At 35.3% G+C, this 12998-nt stretch overlaps 1 protein-coding gene and 1 pseudogene across 1 annotated transcript; one reads left to right on the forward strand and one right to left on the reverse strand.

Moving 5' to 3' along the window:
* The first annotated feature begins 1087 nt into the window (after positions 1-1087).
* LOC134238994 (ATP-dependent DNA helicase RecQ-like) lies at positions 1088-7142 on the forward strand. Its single transcript, XM_062721143.1, has 4 exons — positions 1088-1105; positions 4397-5293; positions 5624-5765; positions 6111-7142. The coding sequence occupies exons 1-4, from the start codon at positions 1091-1093 to the stop codon at positions 6578-6580; spliced, it is 1524 nt and encodes a 507-aa protein (XP_062577127.1). The 5' UTR covers positions 1088-1090; the 3' UTR covers positions 6581-7142.
* A 114-nt stretch (positions 7143-7256) lies between these two features.
* On the reverse strand, positions 7257-12753 carry LOC134238985 (uncharacterized; annotated as a pseudogene).
* Between the last annotated feature and the right edge of the window lie 245 nt (positions 12754-12998).

Genomic DNA, 12998 nt, shown 5'->3' on the forward strand with positions numbered 1-12998 from the left:
CTTTGCTGATTATTTAATTTTTAACGATAACAAAGACTGACTGAAACAGAATAGCATCAAAATTATTATCTTTTGGTGATATTATATACAGATATATATAAATAGACTGATATGTATATAAAGGTGTCAAGGAATATCGGCCTCATTACAAAACACCTATTACCATCTGAAATCTGATTGCTGTCGAAGACACTGTCCGATGTTGGAAATGTGCCGTGATGTCATTATTCACTCAGAAATATTATCCCATTTTAGAAAAATTAAAAAATAATTAAATAATAGATTCAGTAAATGAACTGATTGTTTTATTAGAGAACTCTGGCTATTAACTGTTTTTATTTTATTTTATTTTTTTGCTCTAAAAAGAATGAGAAACAAGCATCATGATAAAGAGACAACAAAATGAGAATCGAAACGACCTACAGATATGAGAAACAAATGAGGGGCATGCAGCCCGTGCTTGTGATTTAAATTTTGTTTTGCTATATCACAGATGCTAAGTGCAATGGAAACTGTCTGATTCACACTGCTATCTCGCAGTAACCCATGAGGTCTTGACAGATTTTATTAGTATAGGTATCAAATATCTGAAGGGCCAAATGTTAAAATTGCTAAGGGCTAGATTACCTAAACTTCTAGGGAAAGATGACAAAAAATTGTCCCCTCATTTGTTGTTGATATAATTGAAAGTCATGTTATCTTTTTTTTTTGTGCTAAATTTCATTTTCAGTTGTAATTTACAGAAGCTTTTGTAGCTTTTACAGCAATTATGAAATATACTTTTTAATTGATGATAATCTGCAGACAAAGTGATCTGCGATGTGTTATGCCTGACATAATTATCTGCAATAAAATTTTTACATACCAGTAACCGGTATCTAGACTCAGTAATTAATTCTGACAGGCGCTCTTTATCACTGATGGAGAGCTCTACAAGCAACCCAGTTGTATCCAGCTTTGATTGAAAAATAAAACGGGCAAATGTATAAAAATTGACACAAGAGGCTCCACCCCTTGCACTCTCTGACCCTCCATTTTGGAGTTTTGTGGAGACTCCATCCTCCGCATTTTACACCAAGCCCAATTCAAGATGGCGGCGAGTAAGGTAAAATAACATTAGCCCACATTACTTTTGGAGAATTTGGCCTTTTCTTGCTGGTTCATATGCAAATCAATTATACACAGAGCATTAGGAAAGCCTTCTCAACACTTTTAAAGCTTTATAGGAAGTTGATCCGACGAGTAAATACCCGATTTCGAGTGCTAGGCGATCCCTACCTAACGCTCGGTAACAAAGAGGTCCAGTACAATCACTACTACACTAGATTAGCTACGTAACTTGATTTACCTTCTTAGCTTTATTTACCTATCTGAGGTAGCTTAGCTTCAAAATCAATGTATTTCTATAAAAATGCATTTTTCTCAAGGTAATGTACTAAACTATACTACTATAGATTCTTATACACTGAATAATAAAATAATAATAATAATAACGCAAAAGACCTACTAATAGGTGCATTCTACATGCCTCGCAGAAACATCAACATTGTAGATGAATTAGAGAAATCACTCAAATTAATTTCAGAAGATGGCCAAAGTAACATCATTCTAGCTGGCGATTTCAACTGCCCAGACATACTATGGGACAACTTAGGACTCAAAAGAAACGCAACGGACAAAGAGGTACAGAACTCACTGGTAGATGTCACATCTCAAGCGGGGTTAACCCAAATTCAAAGGGAAAACACGGGAAAATAACAACCTGGACCTGGTTTTCACAACAAACCCCTCTTTAGTAAAATCATCTTCCGTAATACCAGGCATCTCGGATCATGCAATAGTCATTACCGACCTAGATACAAAGCCATTTTACCAGAAACAAAACCCTCGGACAATATACATATGGTCAAAGGCGAATTGGGAAGGACTAACCAAAGACCTTGGGGAAACAAAAGACCTACTGATTGATTTGGATAGGAACAACAAAGACGTCGAGAATATGTGGCAAACATTCAAAACCATTCTATTCAACAGCTTAAAAAAGAACGTACCAACAAAAATGATAAAATCCAACAATAAGCTCCCATGGATCAACCACAAAATCAAAAAGATGATCAAGAAGAAACAAAACCTGTATAACCAAGCAAAAAGAACAGGGTCATGGACAAACTATAAACACCACCAAAAAGAATGCAAAAGACAAATCAGGAAAGCAGAATGGAACTACATAAATACAGCAATCCTGGAAGGCATGGAAAAGAACAACTCTAAACCATTCTGGAAATATGTTAAATCTCGCAAACAAGATAACATCGGAGTAGCACCCCTAAAAGATCAAGGGCATTTAATCACTGACAGCAAGGAAAAAGCAAAGATCCTTCTAAGACAATTTTCATCAGTCTTCACAAAGGAGAAAGTAAATACAATGCCCCCGACGAACATCAACCTAAAAACAGGAATAAAAAGAATCACCATCAGAGAAGAAGGCGTGGCAAAACTGCTTAAAAACATCAATCCATCAAAAGCAGCCGGACCCGATAACATCCCAAATAGAGTCCTGAAACAATGTGCAGACCAAATAGCACCAATATTGTCGATTATATACCAAAAATCACTAGATACAGGGGAATTACCAAAAGACTGGCTCAGCGCAAACATATCGTGTATCTTCAAAAAAGGGGATAGACACGCAGCTGAAAACTACAGACCAGTCTCCTTAACATCAGTACCCTGCAAGCTACTAGAGCATATCATATGTCGACAAATGATGAAACATTTGGAATGCAACAAAATATTAACATCCTTGAACCACGGCTTCAGGTCCGGATATTCCTGCGAAACCCAACTCGCTATAACCATACACGACATGTTACTATCCTACGACAAGGGTCATCAAGTAGACGTAGCAATCCTGGATTTCTCGAAAGCATTCGACACTGTTCCCCATGATAGACTCCTACACAAACTCAATCAATACGGAATAAGGGGAGAAATCCACGACTGGTTAACAAACTTCCTAACAAAAAGGACAATGAGAGTCCAGTTGGATGGGGAATACTCGGACTACACTAGCGTGGAATCCGGGGTACCACAGGGAACAGTACTTGGACCCATACTTTTTCTCTGCCATATAAATGATCTCCCTGACGCAGTAAAATCTTCAGTTAGGCTTTTTGCCGACGACTGCCTTTTGTACAGGGAAATTAAATCACCCAAAGACCAAAACCTACTACAAAAGGACCTACAAAAACTGGAACAGTGGGCATCTGACTGGGGTATGAGATTTAACGCAAAAAAATGCTATATACTAAGCATTCGTAGAAAAATAAACAGCCAATATACCCTTGAGAACCACACCTTAGAACAAGTGGCATCAAATCCCTACTTAGGACTACAAATACAAGAAGACCTGAAATGGAAAGAACATATAAACAACATCTCAAATAAAGCCAACTCCACCCTAGGCTTCCTAAGAAGGAACCTACAACACTGTCCAAGGGAATGTAGAAAGATTGCATATATAGCACTAGTGAGATCTATAATGGAGTATGGAGCTGTCATCTGGGATCCATACACCAAACAAGAATCAACAAAATTAGAATCCATCCAAAGAAGAGGCGCAAGATTCATAACCAAAGACTATAAATCAAGGGAAGAGGGTACAATGACAAAGATGCTTAAAGATCTCGACCTCCCCTTATTACAAACCAGACGACAACAACAACGTCTTATCTTTTTTTACAAAGTGGTTGAGGGGCAGATACCAGCTATTAAATCAGACCAATATATAAAATTTCAAAAACCGAAAAGAAACATCAGACCGAAAGTGTACGAGGATTATCAAGCGACAAATATCATAAGTAATAGGATCAGGAATAACAGCCGTGCAGTTGAGATACTTGATACAAAGACAGACCAACTGAAAAATTCACTCTTTGTACGTACAGCTGTTGACTGGAACCACCTGGAAGAGAAAGCAGTCCGCGCCCCAAAGCTAGAAAGCTTTAAGTCGGCGATAGAACATCTTCGCGACTAAGCGCCCTCCATCCGTCACATCAAAGCCCAACGGGGTTACTGTGATGTAACAATACAGATACAGATACAGATACAGATAATTCAATAACATGCATGTACACTGTATACTCATCAACATAATGCCTTGGTGTAAATGGTCAGCACACTTCATGCTAGAGATTTTCTCTTTAAAATGGCAATGAGGAGGACCAGGTTCAAATCCTGGGGGCATTTCTACATTAAAATGTAATTGTTATCTTGGCTATGTTTCATCTTTGCCGCATGATATTAAGCATTACTGGTATAGTTTAAAACTTCAGTATTGATCTCAATTTTCACTCGGATTGATGTTCTAACTCATAGATTGATTTATTTATAATAGTTTACTCAAGATGACATTGATGCAGCACTGGTGAAGTTTAATGAAAGGACTGGTCGCAAAATTGTAAAACTTAAGCCAAAACAATACAGTGCTCTTCTGGATGTTTTAAATGGACATGATGTAATTGCAGCATTACCAACGGGCTACGGAAAAAGCCTCATCTATGAATTGATTCCATATGTATTGCCTGACGCTAAGGTTATAGTTGTGGAACCCCTGAATGTGATTATCAATCAACAAATTTCCAAATTAGATGGTATGGCTGTAGTTCTTAAAGACTTGAATATAAGCAAAACCATTGAGGATGGACAATTTTCATATAGCTATGTTTACAGCCACCCTGAGAACATACTGGGAAAACCACTAGTCAATAAATTCTTTCAGTGCAAATATTTTGAAGAAAACAGAGTTGTTATTGTAATTGATGAAGCTCATTGTATTTTGGAGTGGGGAGATGAGTTTCGTCCCGAGTACAGCAAGTTAGTGGAACTCTGGGCTGTACTTCCTCATGCAAATATGCTTTGTCTCTCTGCAACACTTTCTGTAAAAGGTCAGGCTGATATTCAAAGATCTCTATCATTAAAAGATTTTAGAATCCATGGTGAGATACCAGTTAAGTCTAACATTTCACTAAGTGTTTTAAGAAGACCTTCTAATTCTAAGGATGTAAGGATGTCCTACAGACACATTTTAGATGTTTTATTCAATGAACTGAAAAACAAATTGAGTAATACTCCACTAACTATAGTATACTTTAATTCATCACTGAACTATATTGGATTTGCTTATGAGCATGCTTGCAGAGTATTAGGGGACTTGTTGTACAATGGGGAAAAGAGGCCAGAAAATGCCAGAATTGTCATGTACCATGCATCTGTGGAGTATGGGAGTGAAGAGGTAAGAACTGCAAATCACACGAAAATTAAGATTGAAATATTGAATGAGAATATAATTTTTATCATTTCATTTAAAAAAAAAAATGTATTGTTAACCACAGTTTGAGTTGATTATGTTGAAGGTACATGCATTACTAAAAACCAGAAACAACACGGCCCAACAGAAAAAAAGAAAATATATTTAGGTTCAAGAGTTACAACCTCATAGTTATTGAAGTATTTAACTGCTGTCCCTTGACTAAATGTCTTAGGATACTTGGTTTTGTTGTGTCAATAATCAAGAATTAAATGATGTGAGGCCCAAATAAATAGATCTGTTTATTACATTCAGCTACGGGAGTTGATATTTCATCAAATTTCCTCTGAAAAAAGTCCCTTGAGGATCATATTGGCTTCTTCTGCCCTTGGTATGGGGGCAGATTTTGGTCTTGTTGAAAGAATAGTGCATGCAGGTCCACCTAAAAGCACTGAGGGTAACTTTCTAATGAATCTTATCATCTAGTATACTCTAGTAATTTCCTTATACCCGGTACATAAAAATAATGAGTTATTATCCATGATTATCATGCTTCTGTGGAATTAACTGAATATGGAGTCAAGCAATAATATCTACCAAATTTGTGAACATTTTAGACTTAAACATGTTAAAGTACACTTAATAGTATGTACAGAGTATAAAACATCTACGCATCCCACTTTAAAAAAATGCACTCTGCATACATGCATTTTTATAAACAATACTTGAATGGTATATAGATGCTAACTTATAATATGATGGGTATCTTTTATAATGTTTATTAATACATGTATTCCAATAGCTTACATTCAGCAAGTGGGACGTGCAGGCAGAACTGGAAAACAAGCAACTGCAATTTTATTCTTTAACAACAGTGATGTAGGCAGGCCTGAGATGAGCAAAACAATGAAGGCCTTCTGTAAAAATGAATCAACCTGTCGGAGAAAAATGCTGAATGACTACTTTGGATGCTCTGTTGACAACAAAGAGAGTGAAAACAAGCAACCATTGTGCTGTAACATTTGTGATCCTAGCTTATCAGAATGGAATTCTTCTCCACATCTAAAGCAAGAAGTGAAATCTGCCATTCAACAATCATTGTCAGAGTACATTTCACATAATGAGTTACAGATGTCTTTTTATGAAATAGAGTCTGTTATTCACAATTATTCTAGATATATGGAGAAAGAGAACTTAATTCAGGATTTTCGAATGAATCTTGAACATGCTGAAAATTTATGTACAATTATAAAATTTATTGTGTCAATGTAATGCCTTTCAACTGCTGTTTGCTTCATGGTACATAATGTATATTCCACCAGTGTATTGTCCTGAACATGCTAAAAATGAAAACAGTTAGTAGCCCATAGAGCTGATATTTTTGTGTTCATCTGTGTAAGTGTTCACCTGTTAATTAATTAAAACTCCCATTTATATGCAATAGTTATGGGGAGAAAGTATGGAAAGAATTCATAGTCATCCACTTTGGCTTTTTTCAAATGATCAATAACCTGTACATTTAATGATTAATAAACATGATAAGTTTTTTGAGTGATGCCCAAGTGTAAGGGACACAATTATATTAATATATGTATGTACTTTATAAGTTAAAATTCTTTACAACAGACAGACAGACATAGGACAATTGGAAAAGCTATTTTGAATTTAAGCCTCAAGTAAACTTAAACCTGGTCAACATAACTTACAAGTGTTATGAAGTGATTAAAATGGTCGCATGACAGGTTTAGATAATCACTAGGTGACACAAAAGAGTTTAATAGAAATGCATTGATAATCTTTTTTACCATGTGTTTACATTTCCACTGTCACATGATGAAAAAAACATAATTGAAAATTTGTCTTTTTAACTGAGTAGAGTCAGTAGAATAAATATTAAATTAAAAAAAACTGGGTTGGATATGTATTGAATTGTAAATCTCTTACAAGATTAGATGCCAAAGTCATTGAGAATCTCATACTGATGACTCCTAATCCATTCCTGTAAGTGGCCCAAATTTATATTTGCAAGTGGACTTGCAAGTGGTTTTGTGTAGCATTCTAGACTACGTCCATCAACAATATCAAAAGGTCTAACACGTAATAACCTTTGAATTATATTGATCTCATCCTCTTCTGATGAAGGTGTGCAATGTCTTTTAGCTCTATAAAGTATGTGTTGTTTCATCATAATTTGCAGATATTTGATGCATTCCAGCTATGGCAGAGGATCGGGACTGCACGGAAGACTCTGTCTTGTTTGCATGAAGCGACTTAGGTGCTCTTTTGTCTCTTTGACAAAGTGCTCCATGTGAAGATCAGCTGGAATGTTTGTGTCCATTTTGCCTTTCTGGTTAACAAAGAGTCCATAGAAAGTTTCTTTGGCAGTCTTTAGATCGAGCACTGAGGTTTGCAAAAAAAGGAATCTCAGTATTTCAAAAGCATATTTGGACTGGTTGTTGTTCCCTTTCACTACACACATGATGTACTTCATTAACGAGATAAATATTTCTCGATTTGGAATCTTAATTAGACGATTTAAACATTGATACAATAATCCAGTTTCTAACACAGTTTTTCCATAGCTGAACACACAATCATCTCTTTTCTCTGGAATACCCTGAGGAACAGACACTGGAATATTCAGGATTAACTTTCCTCCATCTGGAAGGATACAGGTAATCTGCTGGTTTAAGTTGCTTTTTTTTGTAAGATTAGACTTGGCTTCTTTCAATATGAATTTATCTACGAATTCTCCAAGGGAACCCACAACAAGTTTCTCTTTTTCTTCTTCTGTTGCTGATGAAATATCTACTGCTGCAAAGGCCCTGTTTGGTTGTGAGTTCATCTCTTCCATTTCAAAGAAATGCATAACAGCATTAACAACGTAGCCAGAAATAAACGAATCTGCAAGTTCTTTACAGTCATTATAGTGGTTTTTTACATCATCACCATTGGCTTTTGTTCATCCCAATGTAATTTTCTCGGCATTTAAGGTCCCCATAGCAGTTCCACTTTTCCGGTAAAGAAGCTTATAAAAGAGAGTCAAAATAGACATTTGCAGGTGGAAGAATTCGAATGTGATGGGTGAAAGATGTTCAAATCTATCCCTTGGTGTTATGGATGCCGCACATAATCTCTTCGCACCAGAAAACCTCTCTCGTGTAAGTTGGTCTCCTCCAATATGCACTGAAACATTATTTTCCCCACACACATTTTTTACAATGTTCTCGTAAAAGTCCAAGATTTCTATGACATCGGCATACTTTTGTTCATTCTTCGGCAAAACTGGTAGGGGAACACTTGTGTGGATTTGGGAAATGTCATAGTCCCCTGGCCTGAGATTTGCTTTCATAGACTCTTTCACTGACTTAAAATTCTGGAAATACTTGCAGAATTTGCATAGAATTTCCAGAATGATAAGAATGTAGCAGTTTCTGATGATCTGCCAATCACTAAGCTGTGGTAAAAAGTTAACTCTAACAAGGGAATTTGGGGTCTTGCAGTTGACAGAATGCTGAAGTTGCTGTGCTGAATAATAGCCATGGACGCAAACCAGTGCTCCATATGTGATTTATTGGTTTGCCGTTGACGACTCACATCAACCATAAAGTTAACATTGTCTCCTATGAGACGGAATGTTCGGTCTTCCTTGACGGCTTGAATAAGTTGCGAGTTAAAATGGCCGCTAATCTGCTTCTGAGTTCTCAGCATGACACAGTGAGAGGTGGTAATGCCTAGTGGCTGCAGTCTGTCATACACCTTCAAAAGTTAAGAAGAAGCTCATTCATTATCAATTTTTCATGTGACATCAGGTATACACATTCTTTAACCTTATTCAATATTTTTCAAATGAAAAGAAAAAAATTATCAACAAAGGATTATGAAAGTACATGTAAAGCTTACCTTAATACTGTTGTCTACTTACCAATTACACTCGTATTGTTTTAAAACTCAAAAGTAGTCAAACTGAATACAGTAAAAAAAATGTAAAAAAGATCCAGTTTCATCATATAAAGGCACGCTTATTATATAGTACACAGAATGCACAGTATATGACTGAATGGATCTTTAAATGAACAACATGATGAATATCAGCAGGATTTGTTATGTTAGACTCCAAAATCTATTTCAAATGAAAAGAATTCAATTATTTTTGTTCAGATTCACATTTTTAGACACCTTGAATTTCTGCACTTAATTTAAAATGGCTCCAGTAGAAAATCTACGAAATTAAGAAAAAAAGAAGAAGAAAGGAGAATCCAATTTTACAATAATATACTGTACTACTACTACTGGTACATAGAATCTTTTACTTATCTCTCATATCAGTACATACCGTAAATCTGGAAATTTTTACGTCGATTTTATTTTGCGAATTCGGGTCAAAATGCTGTTGATTAATTTTTACGCTTCAAAATTTTGCGAATGACCACTACTTTGTTTACATTTTCTTATTGGTGATTTATTTTTAAGAAAAATATTTTTGCGAATGCAATGAACTCGCAAATTTGCTAAAAATTTATCTACAGCAAAAATTTCCAGATTTACGGTATGAACATGATGGACATAACAATACCTGTTTGTGAATAAAAAAAAATTGTGAGATGTATTAATACATATAACTTGATTATTGGCAAAATGGTAGAACTTAAGCAAGGCCATTTTTTTTTTATTAGTTGTTTTTCAAGACTTTTTTTGAAAAAATAAGGTCGGTTGGTCGGTAAAAAAAAAAAAAAAAACAAGAGAGAGATAGAATCGGTTGAAAAGCCATTTATTTTCACAATAACAAGGTGTTTATTTTTTTTTCATTTTCATTGCATTTCTGCATATAGGTAGTTTTCCAGTTTTGACGCAGCTCCTGCATATAGGTCGCACAATTGCAAATTCTTTCACAAGCTCTTGTATGGTAGGATGCTCATTGTCGATATCATCATCACCACAATGAATGCAAATTGGAGAAAACCTCTGAGTGATTCCTATTTTTTAAAAAAGAATTAAAATACTTTGTATAAATTTTCTAATATTTTAATGCGAAAAAGAATAACAGCAAAAAAGATCCTTTTCAACATCATTGTTTCTGCTTAATTAATACAAATACATTATACCTGCATAATAAGGTACTTCGATTGGTGAGGAACATCCCATGCCTTCACGTACAATAATTAGGTCATAATACCTGTGAGTTTCTTGGAAAAGTGTGCTTCCACACACATAAAGGAGAGTAACCTGCACTTGCTCAACTGCCCTTAAATGGATAGCATTTAGCTTTAGTTTAAAAAAAAAAAAAAAAAAAAATATTTTTGTTATCACAATAAAAAATTATCACAACTCATCATAAAAAAGTGTTTCATCATCAGCCGACAACAAATATTCAGCTACTCTACTGTCAACAGCTGCTTGGTCACTTGTTTCTGCTGCATTGCAACTACCTGTCAGGTATCTATATACATCTCTCATTAGAGCTGGTTTAATACCGCATTTTGCATACCTTTTAATAAATAGCTTTCTCATTGTTCTAGTGGTATACACTGGGAGATTTACACGGATCTCTGCTACAGCTTCAAGGTCTCCCTCTGAGGAATTTTCATCTGCGATCCAGACAAATTTGAAGTTTCCAAGATTGTTTCCAAAGCTATGAATGTACATTTTCACTTTAAAAGGAAATGAAATATTTTCCATCCACTTTTTCTTCTCATAATGGTCCTCAGGCTCATATTCATTCAAAAACAATGGCGTATAGGGCTCCAATGATCTCAAATCCCTGGGAACTTCTGAATACTCTGGAGCAGTTGACGATGTTACCGGTAATGATTTCAAGCCCCAGTTGTCTGTTAAGGAACGAACTGGTTCAGATTTAAGATGATTTTCCTCACTTTTCTCTTTTTGCTTTTGAAGAAAATCAAAGTATCTTCTAATTCCTTCCAGCAGGTTGCTGCACATTTCTTTTAGCTTTCTGTGACCATCCAAATCATTCAAAAAGTAAGGTTTTCCTAGAATTGTCACTAGTGTATTCATCTGGATTTCCAAATCTTCTGTTGTGACCTGAAGGCAAAGCAAAATAAATTTGCAAAGCAAACTAAATTCAAGAAATTCTAAATACTAACAATTAGCCAGTAGAGTACCCAGTACATTGATAATGACTATAAGTGGTTAAATCTACATAGTCAGAGAAAATGAAATGTGGAGAAATAATAAATGAAACCCTAGATCATGTTTTCAATACTGATAGATTTCATATCAATAAAAATTAATACCCTAGGCTTTTTCTTCTTCTGAAGTTTCCAGTCATTAAATCCACAAAAATTGTCGAAGCCAGAAAAAGAAATGCACCGATTCTGAAAGGTCTCTCTATGAGGATCAAGGTACCACAAGACATCACATACTCCTTTTACGATTCGAGCTCCTACTCCATCCACCTGCAATGGAGGGGAAAATGTATTGTATTTTACAGAGTTTTAAATATTTTAATTTTAATTTTTTATACAAAGATAAACAACCTCGCAAACATTCATGATTTATAAAATTCTGGATGTTGAAAATATAAACCTGTGTTGCTGTAAAGCCTATTCCTTTTGACTCAAGATGCTTTAAAAGAAGATTGTACACTTTGTCCTTGTTGGTATTTTCAGTTCTGAAAAATAAGAGACCAAAACATAACCGATATTGAAATATAAAAAACCAATAAAATGATTCATCAAAAATTATTAAGTCACAATATATTACAACCACCACAACAGATTTCACCACACCACCCAGCTGATACCACCACACAATTCTTGAATACTTAAAAAAAAATGAAAATGTGTACATCATGTGTACATGAAACAGTAATTATATATACATGAATAGTAAAATTAAAAGCTTTTGTATGTTAATTTCCTAACCTTTTGGTGAACTCTTTCATCTGCAAGGGAGATGGACGTCACTCGCTGGACTCTTGATAGGGAGCTGGATCTCCTCTTCATGAGAATTCCATAAATGAGTCCAAGCTCCTTGCCTACATTGGAGAAGTGTTGGGAATTCTGGGAATTTTTGGTTGACGTACACACAGAAAGTAAAACCTGCAGAAATTGCCTCTGGTGATCATACATCTCTGTAATTAGGTCTTCCCACTGAAAAGACTTCAAGGAGTCAAAATGAATTCTGCTTAAACAACTGTGTCCCTTGAGGCACATACACGTTGTATTTTCCCTAATTTCCTCCAAAAACAGCTTCCACATACACTCCTTAAAGGCTTCGATGTCAAACATTGCCCTGCAAATATCTAATACACTATTACTTGAAAAAAGTAAAGTAACTAGTTTCAAAATGTCTTTTCCTGGACTGTCCACTCCGGTGTCTGGCGCCATTGTCCGATTAAAGGCACATTTTAAAAGTCCTTGCTGTGTCATGTCATCTAACAAGGCTTCATGCTCTTTCAGACATGTATTTTCTCTTGGCTGCATAAGTGGAGTTCTATGAAAACAAGATACAAGAAAAAATATGAGCTTAGGCCAAAATAAAATTATAGTTTGTTTGGAATTACCTCTTGCCTCATTGAAATGCCCACTCTTGAAAAAATTTTATGGATCAAAAGTAGGAAGATTTTTTTTTTATTTAATCAATTTTTTTGCCCTTTATATACATATCACATGCACCATACAAAACACTTAAATATAGTGTCAGATCTATGGTGTTCGGATAGGGCCAT

Source organism: Saccostrea cucullata, unplaced genomic scaffold (genome assembly GCF_032062105.1).
Source record: "Saccostrea cucullata isolate Sc308-1 unplaced genomic scaffold, CSIRO_AGI_Scuc_v1 ctg658, whole genome shotgun sequence".
NCBI lineage: Eukaryota > Metazoa > Mollusca > Bivalvia > Ostreida > Ostreidae > Saccostrea > Saccostrea cuccullata.

Coding starts and splice junctions, on each gene's coding strand:
- LOC134238994 (XM_062721143.1), top strand. Junction 5,294..5,623: donor TGGAGTATGGGAGTGAAGAG/GTAAGAACTGCA, acceptor TATTACATTCAG/CTACGGGAGTTGATATTTCA. Junction 5,766..6,110: donor TCCACCTAAAAGCACTGAGG/GTAACTTTCTAA, acceptor GTATTCCAATAG/CTTACATTCAGCAAGTGGGA.